General features: G+C 35.6%; 3 protein-coding genes and 1 long non-coding RNA gene across 7 annotated transcripts in view; 1 reads left to right on the plus strand and 3 right to left on the minus strand.

The window, feature by feature from the left end:
- Positions 1-74: 74 nt before the first annotated feature.
- Positions 75-2242, minus strand: si:dkey-256e7.8 (227 kDa spindle- and centromere-associated protein). Of its 2 annotated transcripts, none has more exons than XM_048195519.1 (3): positions 2107-2242; positions 517-1657; positions 75-404 (listed from the first exon to the last, which is right to left on the minus strand). In XM_048195519.1, exon 2 carries the CDS (start codon positions 1522-1524, stop codon positions 523-525), a length of 1002 nt encoding a protein of 333 aa, XP_048051476.1. In that variant the 5' UTR covers positions 1525-1657; positions 2107-2242; the 3' UTR covers positions 75-404; positions 517-522. The 2 variants fall into 2 exon arrangements, with proteins under 2 accessions (XP_048051476.1, XP_048051477.1); XM_048195520.1 differs by having other exon boundaries at positions 2149-2171.
- Positions 2243-3536: 1294 nt separating this feature from the next.
- pdlim3a (PDZ and LIM domain 3a) lies at positions 3537-13886 on the minus strand. 2 transcript variants are annotated; one of them, XR_007185884.1, is made up of 8 exons: positions 13266-13886; positions 8219-8370; positions 7975-8059; positions 7189-7376; positions 5494-5627; positions 5035-5143; positions 4003-4365; positions 3537-3919 (listed from the first exon to the last, which is right to left on the minus strand). XR_007185884.1 is itself a non-coding variant. In XM_048197481.1 (7 exons), the coding sequence occupies exons 1-7, from the start codon at positions 13356-13358 to the stop codon at positions 4197-4199; spliced, it is 930 nt and encodes a 309-aa protein (XP_048053438.1). In that variant the 5' UTR covers positions 13359-13886; the 3' UTR covers positions 3537-4196. The 2 variants fall into 2 exon arrangements, 1 of the variants encoding a protein (XP_048053438.1); XM_048197481.1 differs by having other exon boundaries at positions 3537-4365.
- Positions 4346-5228, plus strand: LOC125272561. Its single transcript, XR_007185885.1, has 3 exons — positions 4346-4488; positions 4678-4716; positions 5090-5228. It is a non-coding gene; the product is annotated as an uncharacterized LOC125272561 (long non-coding RNA).
- Positions 13887-18223: 4337 nt separating the features above from the next.
- sorbs2a (sorbin and SH3 domain containing 2a) overlaps positions 18224-21017 on the minus strand; it is a 68079-nt gene continuing 65285 nt past the window's right edge. For both annotated transcript variants that reach the window (XM_048197483.1, XM_048197484.1), the window contains one exon: positions 18224-20673. In XM_048197483.1, coding sequence (XP_048053440.1) covers positions 20612-20673 — 62 coding nt within the window. In that variant the 3' untranslated portion in view covers positions 18224-20611. The remainder of the gene's footprint in view (positions 20674-21017) is intronic.

A 21017-nucleotide genomic window follows, 5' to 3' on the forward strand; every position in this document is an offset into this window, starting at 1 on the left:
TTGCAAAACTTTATTTTTGTGCAAAACTTTAAGGCATTAATTTGACTCCATAGATGTGTTCTTTCTAGACTTCCAGAACAAGTAATATTGCTTGAGATTTTATTTTATTTATTTTTAGCCTGTAACAGTAACAGTAAAGACAGACAGAATTTGTGGGGGAGAGGGAGGGAAAATGGCAAAACATAAACAAACAGCATATTGACAGAATATTGTTAATTAACTTTTTACCAGTAGAGATTCATTTTAGAATGAATAATAATAATAATAATACAATTTAAAATAAGAATGTAATACAATTTTAAATATCAAAAAATATGGAAATATAACTATAAACACTTGTATTTCCTCATTCTCCTTGGTTCTGTCTTCAAAATGCACCTTTATCTGTCATATTGTGTCTCCTCCTATCAGTAAGAAAACAGTAAAAAATAATCTTAACTTGTAAATAATGATCATCATGAAAAATGTAAATGATGTTACAGTTTTTATTGTCTTTTTTTAACTAGTCTTACTTACAGGATCCTAAACTGGTATGGTGGACTGTAAAGCATTGCTCTCATGGGGTTTCCCTGAAAACCCTGTGAGACCGGCAGCTTTGTTGTTTCCTTTCAGCTGCAGTGAGATGCTGTTAGTAAGACTGATATATTCCTTATGGAGCCTCTTTACTTCCTGTCGCAGTAGATTTCTCTCAGTCTGTACAGTGAGCAGACAACACTCGAGCTCATCCAGCTCCTGCTGAACTCTCTCGGCTCTACTTTCAGTATCTTTTATGACCTGACAGTTGTGGTCCAGTCTCTCTCTTAGAGTTTGGTTTTCCTGTTGTAGCCGAGTTACAATCTTCCTCTCTTTGATACTTTCTGAATCCTCTTTCAATCTTTGAGATTCGACTGGTTCTGTTAAGTTCTCTAGCCCCTCTTTGAGCACAACAACTGTTTCTCTTAGTTGCTGCTTCTCCTGACAGTGGTGTTCACAGCATTTGGGGACTCTCAGATCTGTGGACTGAGGTCTGTTCTGCTTTAAGACCTCTGTAATTCTTTGCCTCATTTGCTGGTTTTTAATGAGAAGGTGTTTGTTCTTCGAGTCCAGGTCTTTGTTTATGTTTTTAAACTCTTTAAACCTCTTCACAAATCTCTGCAGCTCTGTTGTGCATTCCTTGGAATACGTCTCCGTCTTTTTAAGCTTCTTCTTAACCTCTAGGTTTTCCTTCTCTAATTGCGTGCACTTTTGTAAATAAATCTCAAAAGGACATTGACGAGTTGGCTTAGCTGTAAGACTGTAGTCATGGCAGCTTGCTTCGTGTTTCCTGGCTTTATTTTCTTTCTTGTTCAGTATTAAGTTGTCCTCCTCATGAGGCACCATTGTATTGCTCAGTTTCCGCAGAGTGTCTTTAAGATCAGTGGTTGCTTTAGACCTGCTGTCCATAACATTGGAATGGTCTCTTCCTCCACCTTCATTTGCTTGCATGTCAGGGTCAGAATTTAACCCACATGGTAAACTACCATCTGAAAATCTGCACTTCTCCATGATGTCCGTCACACTAAGAGTTCTGCTGTGTCTCCTTTATCTGGTCTACGTAAAGCTTTTCACTTTCTCCTTCAACCTGTTCACTGATGTCACTTATGCAACATTAAGCGACTTCTTTTCTTTTGTGTGATTCCTGAAAAGGATAATCTAATTATCTCAAATGAAGGCTATTTATAGTAGGCTACCAACCTAGTTTAGTGGCATCAACACAACACAACAAAGCTGTTGAACTCTAAAGAATGGCACCCCACAAGTGCACAGTAACGTTAAATACACTTTCATGCTAATTTCAAAAGAAGCAAATATGGTTCTTTTTAGCTTCATTAAAACGAGTTCAAATGTAATATATTTTAATTATAATAGGCATATTACATTTAAATATCCTAATATAATTTTGAATTTACTTTAAAATTAACAAAGCAAGATAATGATTTATTTATAACAGGCCGTATTTTGTAGCCTATCATTTAGCATATACATTATAGCCAACCGTTACCATTACCATTTTAGGACATTCTCTAGGCCTAAGTCTGTTTGTATTTGAAAAACTAGGCTACATACCGCGAAGGGGAGGAGACTTACTGATAATTTGATTATAGCCTACTTCTCCTTGCTTCGACTCACATTTACAGTAGCTACTAGTTTGATGAATGTTTCTGGTAACCAAGGCGATGCTTGTCTCGTGCTGTTCACGTCTCTACAATACGTCGCCTCGTGAGCTACGATAACATAACCGCGTCATTGATAACTATATAAGGGTAATATTATTGACGACGATCGATCGGAACATTTAAATGTAAATTGTAACATGGATGGACAAACCTATCTATCTGACAAAATAACAGTTATAAGCAACTTTAATGTTCCAATTTTTTCTTCATTAAAACAAATTTTTATGTTTAAATGTCAGTTTTGTAAAGGTTTTAAAATTACATTTATTTTTGCTACTTTTAAAATTACTTTTATGTAGCCTATAGATTTTGTCTACCTTGTGCCAGACTCAGACTTTGAGTAACTGATTTCTATCAGTTATTTTATTTCCAGCAAACTGAACAATTTTGTCACTAATAAAGGTGAATCAAAAGTCCCCAGCAGTGTCAGTGAGAGCATGCTTGAGATGAAGAGAGATTAAAGATGCAGTAGCTATGTCAGAATTTTGTCCGCTAGAGGTCGCTAGAAGCCTATTCAAAACAAAGGCGTAGCTTGAAGACGCCAAGTTTGAGAGGGAATCTTGGGACATGTGGTCTCCACCTCAACGGATGGTGCAAAAGAATAGGGATAGGACTCGGGAAGAAATCATGTTCATGGATGTGATTTTTAACGGTATTGTAGTATGAATCAGAGGAGGACCGAGTGTTGTGGAAGCTGAACGAGGCCACTGGAGCGATTGCGCAACACACGCCTCACGAGCAGCGGAATTTTGTATTATGCCACAGTCGCCGATGCCGCTTCTGCTTTTCCGGTCTGAGGTAACGCAGCTCTATTTATCATATTAGATACTTTTGAGAGTGTTGAAAATGATGTTATAACGTTACTCTGTGCGTTCGCTCGGCGGCTGCTGTGAGACACTTGTTTGAGACACACGTGCAGTAAACTAGATTGATTTTACAATATCATCCTAAATGTTGGATGGCTTGTGTTGATAAATGGCATGCAATTAATTTTAAAACATATTGTATGATGGAGAAAATTCTGAATTACTGTTACTAAAAATAAAGCTGCATCTGATTATGCTGTTAGCTACCTGACAAAATAGTGTTTTTCTCTGAGGCATGGCAAAGCATGGTACTCGAAAAAAATCAAGAAATTAAGACTAAACGTGTTGAGCTATATAACAATTAAATTTCTGTCTATAAATATATCAAAACAGATGTTCCCTTAAAACATGTAATATATTAAAGCGTCTTTGATGTTTCCATGGTTTTTACAAAATAAAACCGGAAACCGAGGGTAACGCGGGTATGACGCAATTGACATGCGACTCCTCACACGTCCCGTATCCTTGGTTAAAATCGCAATTTTCTCATGATTTACAAATAGTTGGAAACATTTGGGATATTGTAAGTACTGAAGTTAACAAAATATATAACACTGGCCTAGTGGTTTTTGGATATTTTACTGCAAAAATCTTATATATTGCACATTTAAATGTGACGCATGCAGAAAACACAACAATAAGGTAAATTTCATTTGTTCCTCCAGGTTACAGTAAGAATGACATTAGAACAAAAGGATTCAGAATCGAAATTAAGAAATGCTTTCTTGTAACTCTACATTTTGAAATTCTTCCTGTGACCTGCAAGCAAATTAAACATGATGGCAATGATGTAGACATGAAACCACTTGAGTCTTGCTGGACATTATGTTTCATGTGCTAGGAAAGCTCTCCCCTGTCCTGTTTAAACACAGATAAGAGAATTATGATTCTCAAAAAAACAAAACCTTTATTTATACAAACGGCAGGCAATGGCAACACACCTGTTTCTATAAAGTAAGTGCAAAATACTGCATCCCAGCACACATGACACGACAATGTACTATCCATAAACCTGTATCCTTTGGAATCTGGTTGACATAATTGTGCATAATTTGTGGCAAAACTTTTGTGTCTGTAGTTAAAACACGATGTTCATGCACTGAGTAGTTGACTTGTAGGTAGTGCCCTCATGTAATCAGAGGTCTGGACTCTCAGGAGGTTTGGCCCGGGCATGAGCATGGGTTTCACAGTACAGCTCATCATCTATGAAGTAGTATCCTTTCTGCTTTAGGTTTTCCTCACATTCTGTGCACACAAAACAGTCAGGGTGACGAAACTTATCCTGAACCTTCACAACCGTCCCACTGAGAAAACCAATCAGAGAGAGAGAGAGAGAGATACAAAAGGAGACAAGGATGTTAATCTGGATTCATGAAAAAAAAAAAAAGTATTTTATAAGTGTGCCTGACCATTCAAGTGTGGGATCGGTAAGATGTTTTCATTTGCGAAAGAAGTCTGATCAAAAATACAGTAAAAACTGTAATACTGTGAAATATTATTACAATTTAAAATATCTGGTTTCTATTTTAATATACATTAGACTGAAAATAATTAATAAATAATTATACTTTATTCCTGTGATATGTATATTTTTAATATGTATTTCATTCATTTAGGTGTGCAGCCTTGGAAAGTGGAAATAATTATGGATACAGGTACCATCACAGTTATTGGGCCAATATTAGAGATTTTTGATTGGAGATCATTATTGGATATTTATAAATTATTAAGCAAATCTCAAAATTAAAATCCATTTTCATTCTGTGCATTATAATGTTGTGATGCTTCACTTGTAGCCTAACATTTTTTTATTTTTTTATTCAGCCAATCAGTGTAGAATTTTAATAATGTCTCAATTATCATTATCAGCACAGCATGAATTTCTAAGAAACACATGTGGCTCGTATTATCAAGAATGTTGCTCAGTGTAAATAAATGTTTTGACAATGCAATGGCTCAGTGACCTGACTTACACTATGCCGTTACCACACTTATCACACATTGGTAACTTGTGCAAGTTCCCCGCAGGAGATGGCTTGGTCATGGGGGCACGAACTTTCCTTGTCACTAATGGACGTGTACCTGTCAAAGATCAAAAAGATCTCAATCCCAGTACCATGTTTGCTGAATAAATCCAATCCGACTGCAGATTTTGACAGTATTGTTTATATGTACCCTAAACGTTGCAATCGGATACTATTCATTTACATGTGTATTACATCTATTCAGAAGAACATGTAACTAAACACAAACGTAACTGGCATATTTGCATTCAAGATCTAAAATATGTCAGAAATCTTTTTTAGCAAGGTTTACATGGCTAATATTGTTATATTAAAAGAATATATTAACTTTTTCTTTTGTGTGTCTTTAAACATTACTGTTGATACTGTATATTTCTGAGGTTTTGTGTGTGCTCATGTGTGTCATACCCTCACTGTTGATAAAGCTTTGTAAGGCTTTAAAGGATCCAGACTGTCGTGGTTCGTGGGGTTCGTCCTCATCTTGATTTCTCTGCAGCATCCGATAGACATCTGAATCCTCTATATTGCTAAGCTTCCTGGGACTACAAAACACATTTCACTGTACTCCCCTCCATAAAATCAAACTACCCAGCTAACAAAAATATATTCTAAAAACATTTTGCTGACGTTCCCATTATGTTATGAAAATGTTATTTCTGAATGTTCCCTGAACATTCAAATGGCCAGTTTTTTTTTTTTTTTTTTTTTTTTTTTTTTTGTTAAGGGAACATTCCATTTTATAATTTTGCTAACATTATACAAATGTTACTTTTGAATGTTATCTGAACATTGTAAAACAATTAGTAACATTTAAAAAATGTTAGGACATCCATTTGTTCAGTTCTGAGAACGTTCCCTGTCAGCTGGGTGGATGTTATATTTCAAATAATGATAGGAACCTTAACAATGTTTCCTGGTGAGCTCAGCTCTACTAACATTCTTACAAAAATACCCATGTTCTGATCATAGGGCTGCCCCCTAATAGTCGACAAACCGTTAGACGAGTAGACGAGAAGAGGCTTAGTCGATCAAAACTGTATTAGTCGCAGGGGAAAAAATCCACAGGAAGTGGCAAAGTCACGCAGTCTGTGACGGACAAATTATCAACAGCTGGCCTATGTGGTAATTACAGTACATCGGGCAGGACATCCAAACACTCGCCTATCATTCATCAACCTCAAATATGGCTTATCATCTGAAACATGTAAGTAGCAGCAACTTTACATGGCCGCTCGCCTTATCATTTAATGTACTAGAAGGATTTAGATTAAAGGATTAGTCCACTTTCAAATAAAATTTTCCTGATAATTTACTCACCCCCATGTCATCCAAGATGTTCATGTCTTTCTTTCTTTGGTCGAAAAGAAATGAAGGTTTTTGATGAAAACATTCCAGGATTATTCTCCTTATAGTGGACTTCAATCGTCTCCAAACTGTCAAAATTACCGTTTCAGTGCAGCTTCAAAGGGCTTTAAACAATACCAGACGAGGAATAAGGGTCTTATCTAGAGAAACAATCGGTCATTTTCTACAAAAATACAAATGTGCTTTATAAACACAAATGATTGACTTGCACGTGCTTCCACTTTCCGTATTCTTAAAAAAGTTTACGCTATATGTCCTACCCTTCCCTATTCTGCTTACGGAAAAAACTGAACTGGCGCTGCGTTCGTTCTGTAAGTAGAATAGGGAAGGAGTAGAACATACAGCATAAGCTTTTTGAAGAATACGGAAAACGGAAGTACATGCAAGGCAATCATTTGTGTATATAAAGCATATACAGTTATATTTTTGTAGAAAATGACTGATCGTTTCGCTAGATAAGACCCTTATTTCTCGTCTGGTATCGTTTAAAGCCCTTTGAAGCTGCCCTGAAACTGTAATTTTGACCTTCAACCGTTTGGAGGCCATTGAAGTCCACTATAAGGGGAATAATCCTGGAATGTTTTCATCAAAAACCTTCATTTCTTTTTGACTGAAGAAAGAAAGACATGAACATCTTGGATGACATGGGGGTGAGTAAATTATCAGGACAATTTTATTTGAAAGTGGACTAATCCTTTAAGTAGTTTAGGTTCAGGTATGAAGGACTGTAGCATTCACCTTTCTGGTTTGTTATGGATGAGTCCCTTGAGTTGTCCTTGCAAGGCATCCTGGATATTGCCTGAAGAGTAAAGGCCAATAGGGGAGTTGTAGGTTGGACTCACCACCTGACGCGTTTCATCGATGTTGGCTGCAGCCACAAAGGGTGAAGCCCTTCGATTATGGCCTGTTCCTATTGGTCTGTACTCCTGTCAGCCAAAATTATAAGCATCAAAGAGAGACAGTATCAAAGTATAATACAATGGTGCAGTTAGACATCACATGTTAAAGGGATAGTTCACCCAAAAATGAAAATTTGATGTTTATCTGCTTACCCCCAGCGCATCCAAGATGTAGGTGACTTTGTTTCTTCAGTAGAACACATGATTTTTAACTGCAGTGATGTCTCGCACTCATTGAAGTATAAGCTGCTGTTGTCAGACCTCACTAAGCGAGTGCTGAATGCAGTTGGACATAATGGTGTATTAGTGGTAAAAAATGATATAAATACTGTTCTGTTTATCGCACAAACCGATCGTTTCATGTCTTAGGACATCAATGTGTCGTCACAAGCTGCAGGGTTTAATTTGGATTTGTCTATGCAAGTTTTTTTTACTCTTAATGATAGAGTTCCCATTCACTCCCATAATTTGACTGACAGACGGCAACGGTTGCAGTTAAAAATCATCATTTGTGTTCTACTGAAGAAACAAAGTCACCTACATCTTTGATGCGCTGGGGGTAAGCAGATAAACATCAAATTTTCATTTTTGGGTGAACTATCCCTTTAACTATGAAGACACATACTTGTCTCTCTGCCTCTAGGTTCATTTTAAATGGATTGGTTATGTTGTCTTCAGTGATATTTGGTGACCACAGCTTAGTCTCTGGTCTGCAAAACAATAATGTGATAACATTTTTAATTATTTCTAGTTTTTCTTTTTTGCTCTGAATACATTTTAATCATGATATTAATATGTGGGTGCAATGTGCAGCAGTTGGTTAAGTTGTACTCAGGCACATTCATATGGACCTATGGGTGACCTCTGACCTCTCAACAGTAAGTGTGAGCTGAAAGGTGGCATCCTTGATTAGATTCTGAGCATCAGAGTGCATCATGTTTAATGCAGAAACTCCATCTATCGCTAAGATGATGTCTCCAGGAGAGAGGTTGACTCTGGAAGCTTTACTTCCTGGTGATATCTGAAAACACAGAAAAAAATGTCCACCTTGAGGTTGTAGTAGTACTTATTTGTATAAAGTAAACAAGAATAACTTTTATATTTGTTAGTAATATTTCAGTATGAACACTTAATGGACCGAAGCCACTTAAAGGTGCCCTCGAATGAAAAATTGAATTTATCTTGGCATTGTTAAATAACAAGAGTTCAGTACATGGAAATGACATACAGTGAGTCTCAAACTCGATTGTTTCCTCCTTTTTATATAAATCTAATTTGTTTAAAAGACCTCTGAAGAACAGGCGAATCTCAACATAACACCGACTGTTACGTAACAGTCGGGGTGTACGCCCCCAATATTTGCATATGCCAGCCCACGTTTCCAACATTATAAAAGGCATTAGACAAGGGAAGCCAGTATTAACGTCTGAATGTGCACAACCAAATCATCAGACTAGGTAAGCAAGCAAGAACAATAGCGAAAAATGGCAGATGGAGCAATAATAACTGACATGATCCATGATAACATGATATTTTTAGTGATATTTGTGAACTGTCTTTCTAAATGTTTCGTTAGCATGTTGCTAATGTACTGTTAAATGTGATTAAAGTTACCATCGGTTATTACTGTATTCACGGAGACAAGAGAGCCGTCGCTATTTTCATTATTAAACACTTGCAGTCTGTATAATGCATAAACACAACTTCATTCTTTATAAATCTCTCCAACAGAGTAGCATTAGCTGTTAGCCACGGAGCACTATCAAACTCATTCAAAATCAGAAGTAAACAATATAACAGTATACAATACTCACATAATCCGACGCATGCATGCCGCATGCATGACGAACACTTTGTAAAGATCCATTTGAGGGTTATATTAGCTGTGTAAACTTTGTTAAGGCACTGTTCAAGGCAAGCGCGAGCTCTGTGGGCGTGGACCACGGGATTTAAAGGGGCCGCAGCATAAAATCGGCGCGTTTATAATGATGCCCTAAAATAGGCAGTTAAAAAAATTAATAAAAAAAAATCTATGGGGTATTTTGATCTGAAACTTCACAGACACATTCAGGGGACACCTTAGACTTATATTACATCTTTTAAAAACATAATCTAGGGCACCTTTAAGTTGACTTGATCATCCATAATAATATTTTTAATAATCATTTTAAAATATGATAAATCAGACTTTTAAATCAGGTTTATAAAACATTTATATTCTTTAAATCTTCATTGTATTGTATTGCATTCCATATTTTGCCCCACAATAAAAAACTACAGAGGTTTGATAATAAAACTAAGCATTTAAATATAATCTTACTAAGACATATAGTTGATTTGCATATTTTGTTTTTTACCTTCTTGAGTATGAGCATCATATTTTCTTATATCATACTATATGAGCCATAAAAGCCTGATTTATCAAATGATACTCAACAAAAAAATACATACAGAATGTATAAAATATTTTGTCAATTGTTCAGTAAACTTTTTCTGACTTTATTTCATATATTAGGCTTTACAGTGTTAATATTTGGGAACCATTATTTTAATATTCAGGCTATAAAATCTAATGTGATGTGACTCGCCCAAAAAGTAATATGAATTAATAATCCATGATATTAAAAAAATACCTTACATTTTTAAGGCTTTATATTAATAATTTCAAATATAATACAAAATCTGTTTTGATTTTTTAAAAAGATTTTTCCTTTTCTTTATCATGAAAATTCTTATTTGTCATTGGCCCTCATACAGAGTTGGAACAACATAAAGGTGATTAAATGATGACATTTTTGGTTGAACTATCCATTTACTATCTCAAGATTGTGTGTGTAAGTGTGTATGTGTGTATTTAGGTCCTTGTCATCATTGGTATGTTCACCCGTGTAAACTACTCTACAGTAAACATGCTGGAGGACATAACTGTCTCCAGAGCAGTTCTGCAGTCCTGCTGAAGCTCTAGAGATGAATTATATGAAACTACACATGCATTGCATTATTTGACTTGCATTACATGAACAGAATGGCATGTATAATGGTATAAGAACCAAATGTAAAGGTGCATCCATCATATCAGTCATACATTTTCAGTGGAACTGCACTGGTTTGGCTTTGGATCAGGTCCTGACTGCTAAATGAGCTCTTTATCAGCACGCAGAAAGAAGGATCAAGAACTCAGTGTGTTTCTTATAGTCTCTTATCCATTCATCCCAGGTGTACTTTCAATAATGCAGACCAGCTATCCTAAAAAAAAAAAAGCAGTCTTCCGCCAGACCGCCTTCCGTATCCAAATTGCGGAAAAAATGGAAATGGCGTCGTGTCAGTTACGTTTTTTCCATAAGTTGAATAGGGAAGGTGTAGGACGTAGCGTAAGCTTTTTGAACTGCTAGAGTTTTACACTTTCTTCGTAAGTACAATACGGAAGACGTTCTGGTGGAAACTAGATATTTTACTTCATAGCTTGTTAAATATGGATATTTTTTTCCACAAACACATTGCTTTGCTTCAGAAGGCCTTTATTAACCCCCTGGAGCCATGTGGAGTATGTTTATGATGGATTGATGTGGATGGAGACACTTTCTTCAGCTCATACTCGTTGATCCAACTCACTGCCATTATAAAACTCGGATGTGTCAGGATATTTATTAATATTTCTCAGATTGTGTTCATCAGAAAGAACGTCAAATACACCCAGGATGGCTTGAGGGTGAGTAAAGCTTGGGGTAATTTTCATTTGAAAGTGAACTAATCAATTGTACTTTTGGTATACTAAACTCTGCTAAATTGGAACAACTAATTTTGTACTAAATGCACTTTAATTATGCGGAAGTAGTGCTGAGGTCCAACTAAAGATATACTTAAGTATATTTGATTGTGTACAGGGAACTATTGCAAGTGTACTTTAGGTACACTTTAAAATATCTTGCATTTAACGACTGATATTATTCAAAGTTCATTCAATCCTTATCAATATTGACATTAAAACACATTTTAGGCTTAATATTTAGAAATGGCATTGTGCACAAGTAGTACTATTTTTTTTATATTAGTAAGTCTCAAGTGATATGTCAGTAAATATGTTAATATTTTTTAACTATACTTCGTATGAAATAAATGTATTTTAAATATATATTACTTTTTTACTAGGGATCCCTCTCGTGCCTCAGGTCCACACAGTCTGAAAGCCAACAAATCCCACTCTTACTTTCTGAGCACAGTCCAACAACCTGCTGCTGGTAAAACAGGCCTGGTTTCCAAACATACTTAATAAAGTCCAGGTTACAATCCTAGCTGTAAGTAAAAAACAATTCCCAAAGCCTAGAGACAGAGGACAGGAGGGCGTTTGACCAAAAATGGCTGCGCGATGTTAAGATTAGGTAACGGTGTCATGCTGAACCCACAGAGTGAGCAGAGAATGTTCCAAGTGTGAAATCTCATTAAAGCAAAGTAGAAATCCAAAACTAGATCTGCACAGGGAACAAAAGCATAAAACCTCTGTGCAAACAGATCAGCACAATAACTTCATTGTGTATTTCAATACTGGATCTTTGATCATGTAATAGGTCGTAACCTTTTAAACACAGCAAAAGTTATTGAAACAATTAATTTTTTTGAAACAATACCTCAGGATGAAGAATAAGTTGATCATTGTGTGAAGATTCAGTTTGTATCGCTTCATGTGAATTTTAAGCAGCTGTTTTGAAAGACTTGAGTTCACCCAAATATGAATCTTGTAATTAATATCACTCAAGCTGTTCCAAACCTGTTTGAATTTCTTTCTTCGATGGAATACAAAAACTCCAGTCCCATTTGCATAAGAGCAGCCATGATATTCCTCAAAAAGTCACCTTTTGGGTTTCAGAGAATACTTAATTTTTGGGCGAACTATCTCTTTAAAGGGAAGTTTTGTCATCACTTACTCACCCTCAGGTTGTTCCAAACCTGTTTGAGTTTCTTTGTTCAGTTGAACACACACAAAAAATATATATTTTAAAGAATATTGGTAACCAGACAGTTGATGGTAGCCATTGACTTCCATAGTAGGGGTGAAAAAATACTATGGAAGTCAATTGCTACCGTCAACTGTGTGTTTTTTTTTTTTTTTTTTTTTTTTTTTTTCAAAGTATCTTCTTTTGTGTTAAACAGACGAAATAAACTCACACAGGTTTGGAACAATATGAGGGTGAGTAAATGATGACAAAATGTTCATCTTTGGTTGAACTATCCCTTTAAGGGCTGAAAAGACTGTTTGAATAAAAATGTTCTCCTATCTCTCTTTCTTTTTCTTTTGGGCCCTCTCTGACATTTGTTTAGATGTAGAATACACAAATCCACTGCCACAACAGGTGTGAGGATTCAAATGTTAGTTCCAGCATGAATGATTCATCAACAATTTTAGCTACACACAACATAAATAGAGCATGAGGACAGCCATTGTTCTTCCCCATAAAATATTCTCTTTATAAGGCATCTTATACTACAATCCTCAAGTCATGCCAGATTTTGTTTTATACAACATTGGTATCAAATTCTCATATGTCTTCTCTTTTACGCACACTTTTTGTGTTATTCTACTATTCCTTCACTATTCCCCATTCTTCATTGCCATGCATTTTGAAGGGTCCTTTTCTAATTGAGCTATATTAGAAAAAATATATATTTTAGACATTTTCTAATTTTATATAGAGCATATGAACACATACTTCCTAAAACAGATCAGTGATTCAGCAGTCAAGTCTGTCATCTGATTAAGTGTATTTCTTATGTCTATATGGGTGATGTAAGATGCTATTTCTATAAATGAGACAGCTGCACTTTTGAACTTGTGAAAGTTCTTTACAACACACAATGCACTTTTGTTTTTCACTGAATTACAACTGAATTAAATCCTAAACAGATAACACACACACTCACTTTGGCGACGGTGAGGGGTTGGCTGAAGTCCCGTCCTCCAATAAGTCGAAAGCCCCACGGTGCGGGTCCATCCAGCACAACAGTGAACGCCATATCCACAGCAGGTGTGTGTGTGTGTGTCTCGCGTCTGATGGTGTGTTCAGCTCTAAATCCTTTTGAGAAGAGGGAAGACCACTCCTCCAGAGTGAGTGCTATCTCTCTCTCTTTCTATCTTTCTCTCTCATTTTCTTTTTTCTTTTTAATAATGCTCTTCGCTCTCTATCTGTCTATTCATCACTGTTTCCATCTTATCTCCCTCTGCTCCCTTCCACTAAGTTCTCTTTTTACTCACTACATTTCTGTGCCACTATCTCTAAATTCATTTACATCAAATCGGCCTTATCACAGCTAATCTTGACCACTTCAATTCTATATCAGAAGGTAGGCCAAGCCATGTTTACACATTCATTTTCAGAACTAAGATATTTTTTCCCAGTGGGATAGTTCACCCAATTTTTTTTTTTTTTTTTTTTTAAATCATCATTTACATGCCTTCAAGTTGTTCCAAACCTGAATGAACTGCTGAACACAAAAGAAGATATTTTGAAGAATAGGGGAGACTATGGAATTCAATGGAGTCCCATCAACTGTTTGGTTACCAACATTCTTCAAAATAGCTTCTTTTGTGTTCAGCAGAAGAAAGAAATTCATATGCATTTGGAACAACTTGAGGGTTGGTAAATAAAGAACTATCTCTTTAAGGAAAGAGTGTGCATTGATTTTTAGATTTCAGGCCTTCCATAGCCTGGATACATGTTATATAATTCATTTATATTGTAAGAAAGAAAATTATATATATTTTAGACAACATGAGATTCGAACATTCTTCAAAGATCTTTTGTTGATTTCATACAAATGGTTTCCTCAATCTAAGTGACTTGGTATCTTTTTTTAGATATGCAATCTAAATGGTCATAAAGTGGTAATAATAAAAAAAAAAGGATCGCCAAGTGTTCTGGGATCAATATCTTTTGTTGATCCTTAAAGGTGCTAAAGAGGATGTTTTGTTTTATACATTTTTGCAATATTACTTGAAACTGTCTTTACTAACTGATAAAAGACTATTTATTAGGTGCACTGAAAGGAATAATATTAATATACATCATCTGTGCACGAGGTAGGGCCTTAAAAACATCAGCCAATCGTTTACGCGATCATTGCGTAAACGATTGGCCCTCTGGCTTGTCAATCACTGCCGTGACGTTCCTTGTGAGAGACGTGCGCGGCTGCGCGCTCCAGTAACTTTCCACACTCCACAGGCGCCGCATGCAATGTTTTTGTCAGGAGACAGGAGTAACAACTGCAGATTATGAGTTACCTGCGATGAGTCCGACATAATGAATCCACTAACACGACACAGTGAATGCCGGTGGTAAACACTCGTATTCCAATACTCGTGCACGAGTTTTGGGAGGCGTTCCCTTGAAATGAACTGTGAAGGAGGGGGGTTGTTCTTACGCATGCGCTCATTTCAAAAACTCAGTAACAGTCTTTGGTTTTTCAGTCGATGAAAAGATCCTCTTTAGCACCTTTAAAGGGTTAGTTCACCCCAAAATGAAAATTCTGTCATTAATTACTCATGTCGTTCCACACCCGTAAGACCTTCGTTAATCTTTGGAATACAAATTAAGATATTTTTGATCAAATCTGTTGGCTCACTGAGGGCATTTCATTCATTGCCAGCAAGATAATTAACACTTTCAGATGCCCAGAAAGCTACTAAAAACATATTTAAAACAGTTCATGTGACTACAGTGGTTCAACCTTAATGTTATGAAGCGACGAGAATACTTTTTATGCGCCAAAAACCAAAATAACGACTTTATTCAACAATATCTAGTGATGGGTGATTTCAAAACACTGCTTCATGAAGCTTCGAAGCTTTACAAATCTTTTGTTTCGAAACAGTGGTTCAGAGCATGTATCAAACTGCCAAAGTCACGCCCCCCAGTGGTGAACCATTGAAATTTCGAAACACTTATGATGTAACGAAGCCTCATTTACTAAAATCATGTAACTTTGACAGTTTGGAGACTGTCAACCACCTTTTTACGACCAATATTTACGTTTTTCTATATTTACGTTTTAATGTCATGCGCCCTCTAGCTGGCGTAAAAATAATGACAGTGTCGTGTTACGTCGGTCATCATGAAATGACGTATGACTGTCGTTACCAATCAAAATGCGTGTTCATTTAAATGCAATGTGTGGACTTTTTACACCATTTGTCCTATTTCCATTTAGCAAAACTCATTTTTTTTTATTAACAACTACACCCACCCCACCCATAAACCTAACCTTAGTGATTTATAGTGCATATGCACTTTATGAGCACATGTGTTCCCTGGGATTGAACCCACGATCGCATGATCACATGTAATATATTGCAATGCTCTGCCAACTGAGCTACACGAAACCGAAACATGAGGCAGATAAAAGGGAACAATGCATTAAAATTAAAGTGTCCTGTTGTCGATGGGGGCGCAACTTTAGTAAAAGCTCCTATGGGTCGTATTTCAGGGAAGTGACAAACGACCTATATAGGAGCATTGGTTGGAGAACATGTTATTTGAACATGTTCTATACTTGATGAAATCAAGTACACCCATAAAAAAGTCATACCTTGGTCATTTAAGATTAAAAAATGACCGCAAACAGCCAAGGTGTGACCATTTTTGTCCTGCCTAGGAGGGTTAAGCATTAGTTCAAGGTTCACTTTTCTGATAATATAAGAATCTTCTTCCATATTTCTGGTAAGGGAGACTGATCTTAGATTAGAGTTACATCCACCAGAGATAGAGGAGGACTCTCTGGTCCTCATGGCTGGCCGGGTGCTTGTATATGGGCCTAGAGACAGGGCTCACTGCTTCTGCCCTTATTTGGTGAGTGAACGGAGTGGAGGCTTGTGAAGTCTCACAGGCACATTCTTTTATTACCAATCTGGATTTCACTGTATCTCACATTTAGTTAAGAAGAGCCCTGTTCAGTTTGTCTCATTTTTACATCTTCTCCTCTCATGTGGCCTAATTTTATACTTCGACTTTGTTGATATAGCAATAATAAACTCAAGGCAGTGGACATGGATCCAAATGTAAACTCTTCTCTGTTTCTTTCCATTGCTTTTTTTCCCTGACACAAACAGTTGGGCTTCCTCCCTCTCTCGTCTTATCTGACTGATTCATTCCTCCATCTTTTGGTTCAGTCAACATTAAATATATAAAAATAAATGACAGAACTCTGTTATATTACAAGTTTATACCTCTGTTACAACAGAGTAACAATATAACCCCAAAGACATTGCCAGAAATTAGACTTCAACAGGCCTGATTAATTTATTCTATAAAAGGTTTTTGGGGATATGGCCAAACAAAATAAAAGTCAATGAAAATAAATCAGATGTTCAAATCTCTCTGGCTATAACTACACTAAAGCCTTGGCTTGTGTGTTCACAGTTGTTAGTGTATTTAGGGGGAATTCTTTAATACTATAACAAAAAAGTGCCTTGGTAATATGTATATATATATATTTTTTGGACACAATATTATGGTAATTAATTTTTTTGGAAATTCACCATAGTACCACAGGCTTTGTACTGTGGTTTATAGTATTCTTGAAGTACCAGGTAAATTATACATTATACATCAGGCAAAGTTATTTGGACACTTACAAATGTATTAAAGGGTTAGTTCACCCAAAAATGAAAATTCTGTAATTAATTACTCACCCTCATGCAAGACCCATAAGACTTTGGTTTATCTTCGGAACACAACTGAACCTGATTGATGCACAAGAACAAACTTTGTGGAAGCAAACACATGAGAATGAGCCTCATTGGTTCTCACACAATGTAAACCAAACATGCTTGAGCTTCTGTTTACCACAACTGATGTGTGGGTTGATGAAAGTTTATATGTAAATAAAAACCTAAATTCAACCTGTTCATCATATAAAGTGATCATGTCTCTTCAGAAAATTTGGAATAAACTGCTCAATACATATGGATTAGTTTTACGATTTCTTTATGAACTTTTTGAAGCGTCAAATTTCGTAACAGTCTATGGAGGGACAGAAAGCTCTGAGATTTCATCAAAAAGATCTTCATTTGTGTTCCGAAAATGAACGGAAGTCTTACGGGTTTGGAATGACTTGAGAGTGAGTAATTAATGACAGAATTTAATGATAATTAACTCTTTAATGTCATTACATTAGAAATATACACAACTATTCAAATGTTTGGCCTTTTATTATTCAGCAAGTATGCTTTAAATTGACCAAAAGGGACAGTAAAGACATTTATAATGTTACAACCAATTTATATTTCATATAAATGCTATTCTTTTAAACTTTCGATTCAATAAAGAACCTTGAAAAAATGCATCACAAACAACAGTAAGCCGCACAACTGTTTTTAACATTAAAAAGAAATGTTACTTGAGCACCAAATCAGTATTAGAATGATTTCTGAAGGATCATGTGACACTAAAGACTGGAGCAATGAAGCTAAAAATACGGCATTTTAAAATATATTAAAATAGAAAAACATTATTTTGTAATAGTTGACAATATTGATGTTTTTACTGTATTCTGATCAAATAAATGAAACTTTGGTGAGAAGGGACTTCTTTAAAAAAAATATCTTACCGTACCCAAACTTTTGAATGTACACACATAAACGTAAATAAACAAAACATAAATATTGTTTTATAATATATCATCATATATAAGCTTCTATTAGTGAAATGCTTTTCTTGACAAGTTTGCCTGTGTTGACTTTACAATAAATAACAATTGCTTTATTTCATTATCGTTTTTGCACTTTTTAGTTGTGCAAAGAAAAACCTAAAAAGGTTGCAAAATACTTGAAATGAATATAAAAATCACAATCCCAGTGTTCAAATATCAGAACTGGAGGCAATGGATAAACATAGAAGCTCAAATAACTGAGCAGAAATTTATTGGATACAGAACAAAAAAAGCAGAGACAGAGGAGAGAGATAGAGAAAGAAAGAAAGAAAGAAAGAAAGAAAGGGAGAGAGAAAGCTTTATTTGAATGTGAGCAGGTTAAAGATCCCCTCGAGCTCACCAGTTCATCAAGCACACACACATCAAATAACACTATATGTTATATAGTGTTAACACTAACACTATATGCCTATAAAGAAAAAGGCAAAAAATATCCTCCAAAAAATCCACTGACTTTAGTAGAGGAGAGTAGTTTGTGGCTGTAGCAAAGGCAAACAGTGACTGCAGTTTGACTACAGTGTGCATCAGTATCCATCCTGTGCTGAAGAAAGTCCTTTATTAGTCCCAAAAATGTTCTTTGCTTATTTCTTTTTTGCATACATTTTCTTTATTTTTATTTTTTTGCACCAAAGAAGTTGGGTGTGTAGAATAAATTTGGCACATGGGATGAAGTAAAAAGGACTAAAAAACAGATGAAAGAAACCAAAAGTGAGAAAGGAAGGGCTTTATAATGGAAGTGAAACTCATGTACAGTACAATACAAAATGACATATAAAGTATCAGCAAACACAGCTGTGAGGCTGGAAAATGCAAACAGTGTGATTAAAATATAGTTAAAGCTAAAGTGTGTAATTTCTGCACCAACAAGTGTAATTGCAAATGTTTTCAAACAGGTTTCCAAAACCCTTTCCATCTGCCACTGGACAGCCAAACAGAAAACCCCACCCCAAACTCAAACTATTGGTTGTGCTCAAATCAACAAAGAGCCACAGTGTTCACACTTTCCTTATAGTAGTCCCAGCATATTACGTTATGCGAGGAAACAATACTTCATTATTAACATTCTTACACACTTCAACTTCAAAGAAAACAAAAATAATTGAACTAATAAATGTTTAAGGTGCTTTAAGATTGCTCTGCTGTCTGTGAAATTCATAGACACACTTTTCCATATACTGAATATACGTACTTGTAAAAGCCGATGCAACACAAGCTATGTTTTCAGATGAGAACTCAAGTGATACACTTAGTGCAGAAAATACTGATATACAAATCCTTCAAAACTGAAACGTGAACTTTTAAACGTCAGACAAGCATACAAACTACAACATTCATCAAAGACCAACAACTCTCTCTATTGCATTATTTGATGCAGTCTCTATATGAGTGAATCTCATGAGAAATGTGGCAGATAAATTACATTACTGAAGTTTTATACTAGAGATCAAACTTTCAAAAAAGTAAAAATTGGAAAATTGAGAAATTACCTTTTAGATAAATTAGTTAATTTAGGTTAACAAATAAAAAAAAAATTAAACATTATAACAGGCTCACACTGTTATTGTAAAATTGTTGCCATTCATTACTAAAACGAGCAATGATTTAACCTTGATTTACATGTTTTTTTTTTGTTTTTACTGTATCAAAGTCAAGTGGTTCACTGACACCTGGTTTACAATTCTAAAACTCAGTCCATTCATAAAATTCTCAAGTAAACATTAGAAAACAAGTTCATTAATCAAATATTTGTTACCAAATTCCATAAAAGCATCTTTCCTTTCCAGAATGTCAATGCGCTTTCTTTTTAAAGACAATTTATACAAATACCCACAATGCACTGATAATTATACAAACATTATCCTATATGAATGATTGCCACTTATACAATAGCAAAATTGCTCCATGACAGTTATTTTGTAATTTTGTATGGCAAAAAGTATTGTTACCTATACAATTAATGGTTAAAACACATCTGTTTCTATCACTTCATTATTTTGGCCACACAAGGGGAATGAGCAATTTCATAATTGTCCATGATACCACATGTACTGTAGCTCCTTTTAATGAAACTATACATCCTCATCTATAACCAGTGGTCTCTATATTGCTATTAACCGTGCACTGTTTATTACACTACACACAGACATACACACGCACTCAGTTCAACACTGATGCCTGAGGTTTTTCCTCAGTACCGTTTATACTGTTCTACTGACCTCACTTATTACCTTGCTACCTGAATCCTCACCGTACTAACTCTGAGCTACCGCATCCTGGAAAATAACAAAATGTCAAAATAACAGGAAAAACATGTGCATGAATGTGCTGTTGTCAGAATAGCAGATGAAGGTACAGTGAGGAGACTGTGTGATGGCACAAAAAAGTGCTCAAAGTGAAATTAACTTCAGTGGTTTGTCTGTGCAGAAATGGCAGAGCTAAAAATGTTGTGTTTGTGAACACACTCACACATAAAGACACGCACACTTTCTCAAAGGTGAGGTGCCTCATTGGCCCTACACAGTAGGCACTGGAGTGGCCGTATTTGTGCCATTGTTTCCTCTTTGTTAAAGCGGTTTAACATAGTTTCCTGGGAACGTTCCAAATAACCTGGTTCTACGAGACGTACCTGAAAACAAAGACACAAACAGATTATCAGCAATACAATACAATAACTTTCATGAACAGTTTTAACCAACATGATTACACTGTGCATCTTTTATAGTACTATGCATAATATAGTCAAAAAATGTCATTAAACATATGTTTTCAACCATATTTTATGTTTTCATATACGGCAACACTTTAGTTTATTGTACAATTCTCACTATTAACTAGTTGCTTATTAGCATTTCTTCTACAGGGCTGTTGAATGCTCAAATCTGATTGGTTGACGAACGTTCTAAGGTGTGCAATTATTTTCAGGGAAACGCACAGTAGTAAAGTAGTTCTAGGCGGGTCTCGACCGCATTG

Source organism: Megalobrama amblycephala, linkage group LG7 (assembly GCF_018812025.1).
Source record: "Megalobrama amblycephala isolate DHTTF-2021 linkage group LG7, ASM1881202v1, whole genome shotgun sequence".
Classification (NCBI taxonomy): domain Eukaryota; kingdom Metazoa; phylum Chordata; class Actinopteri; order Cypriniformes; family Xenocyprididae; genus Megalobrama; species Megalobrama amblycephala.

Excerpts from the sequence above, each read along its gene's own strand:
- si:dkey-256e7.8 (XM_048195519.1), bottom strand. The coding sequence starts at position 1,524 with ATGGAGAAGTGCAGATTTTCAGATGGTAGTTTACCATGTGGGTTAAAT.
- pdlim3a (XM_048197481.1), bottom strand. The coding sequence starts at position 13,358 with ATGGCGTTCACTGTTGTGCTGGATGGACCCGCACCGTGGGGCTTTCGA. Across the intron at positions 8,060-8,218 it reads CTCACACTTACTGTTGAGAG|ACCAGAGACTAAGCTGTGGT; the intron begins GTCAGAGGTCAC and ends ATTGTTTTGCAG. Across the intron at positions 5,628-7,188 it reads ATCCATAACAAACCAGAAAG|TCCCAGGAAGCTTAGCAATA; the intron begins GTGAATGCTACA and ends TGTGTTTTGTAG.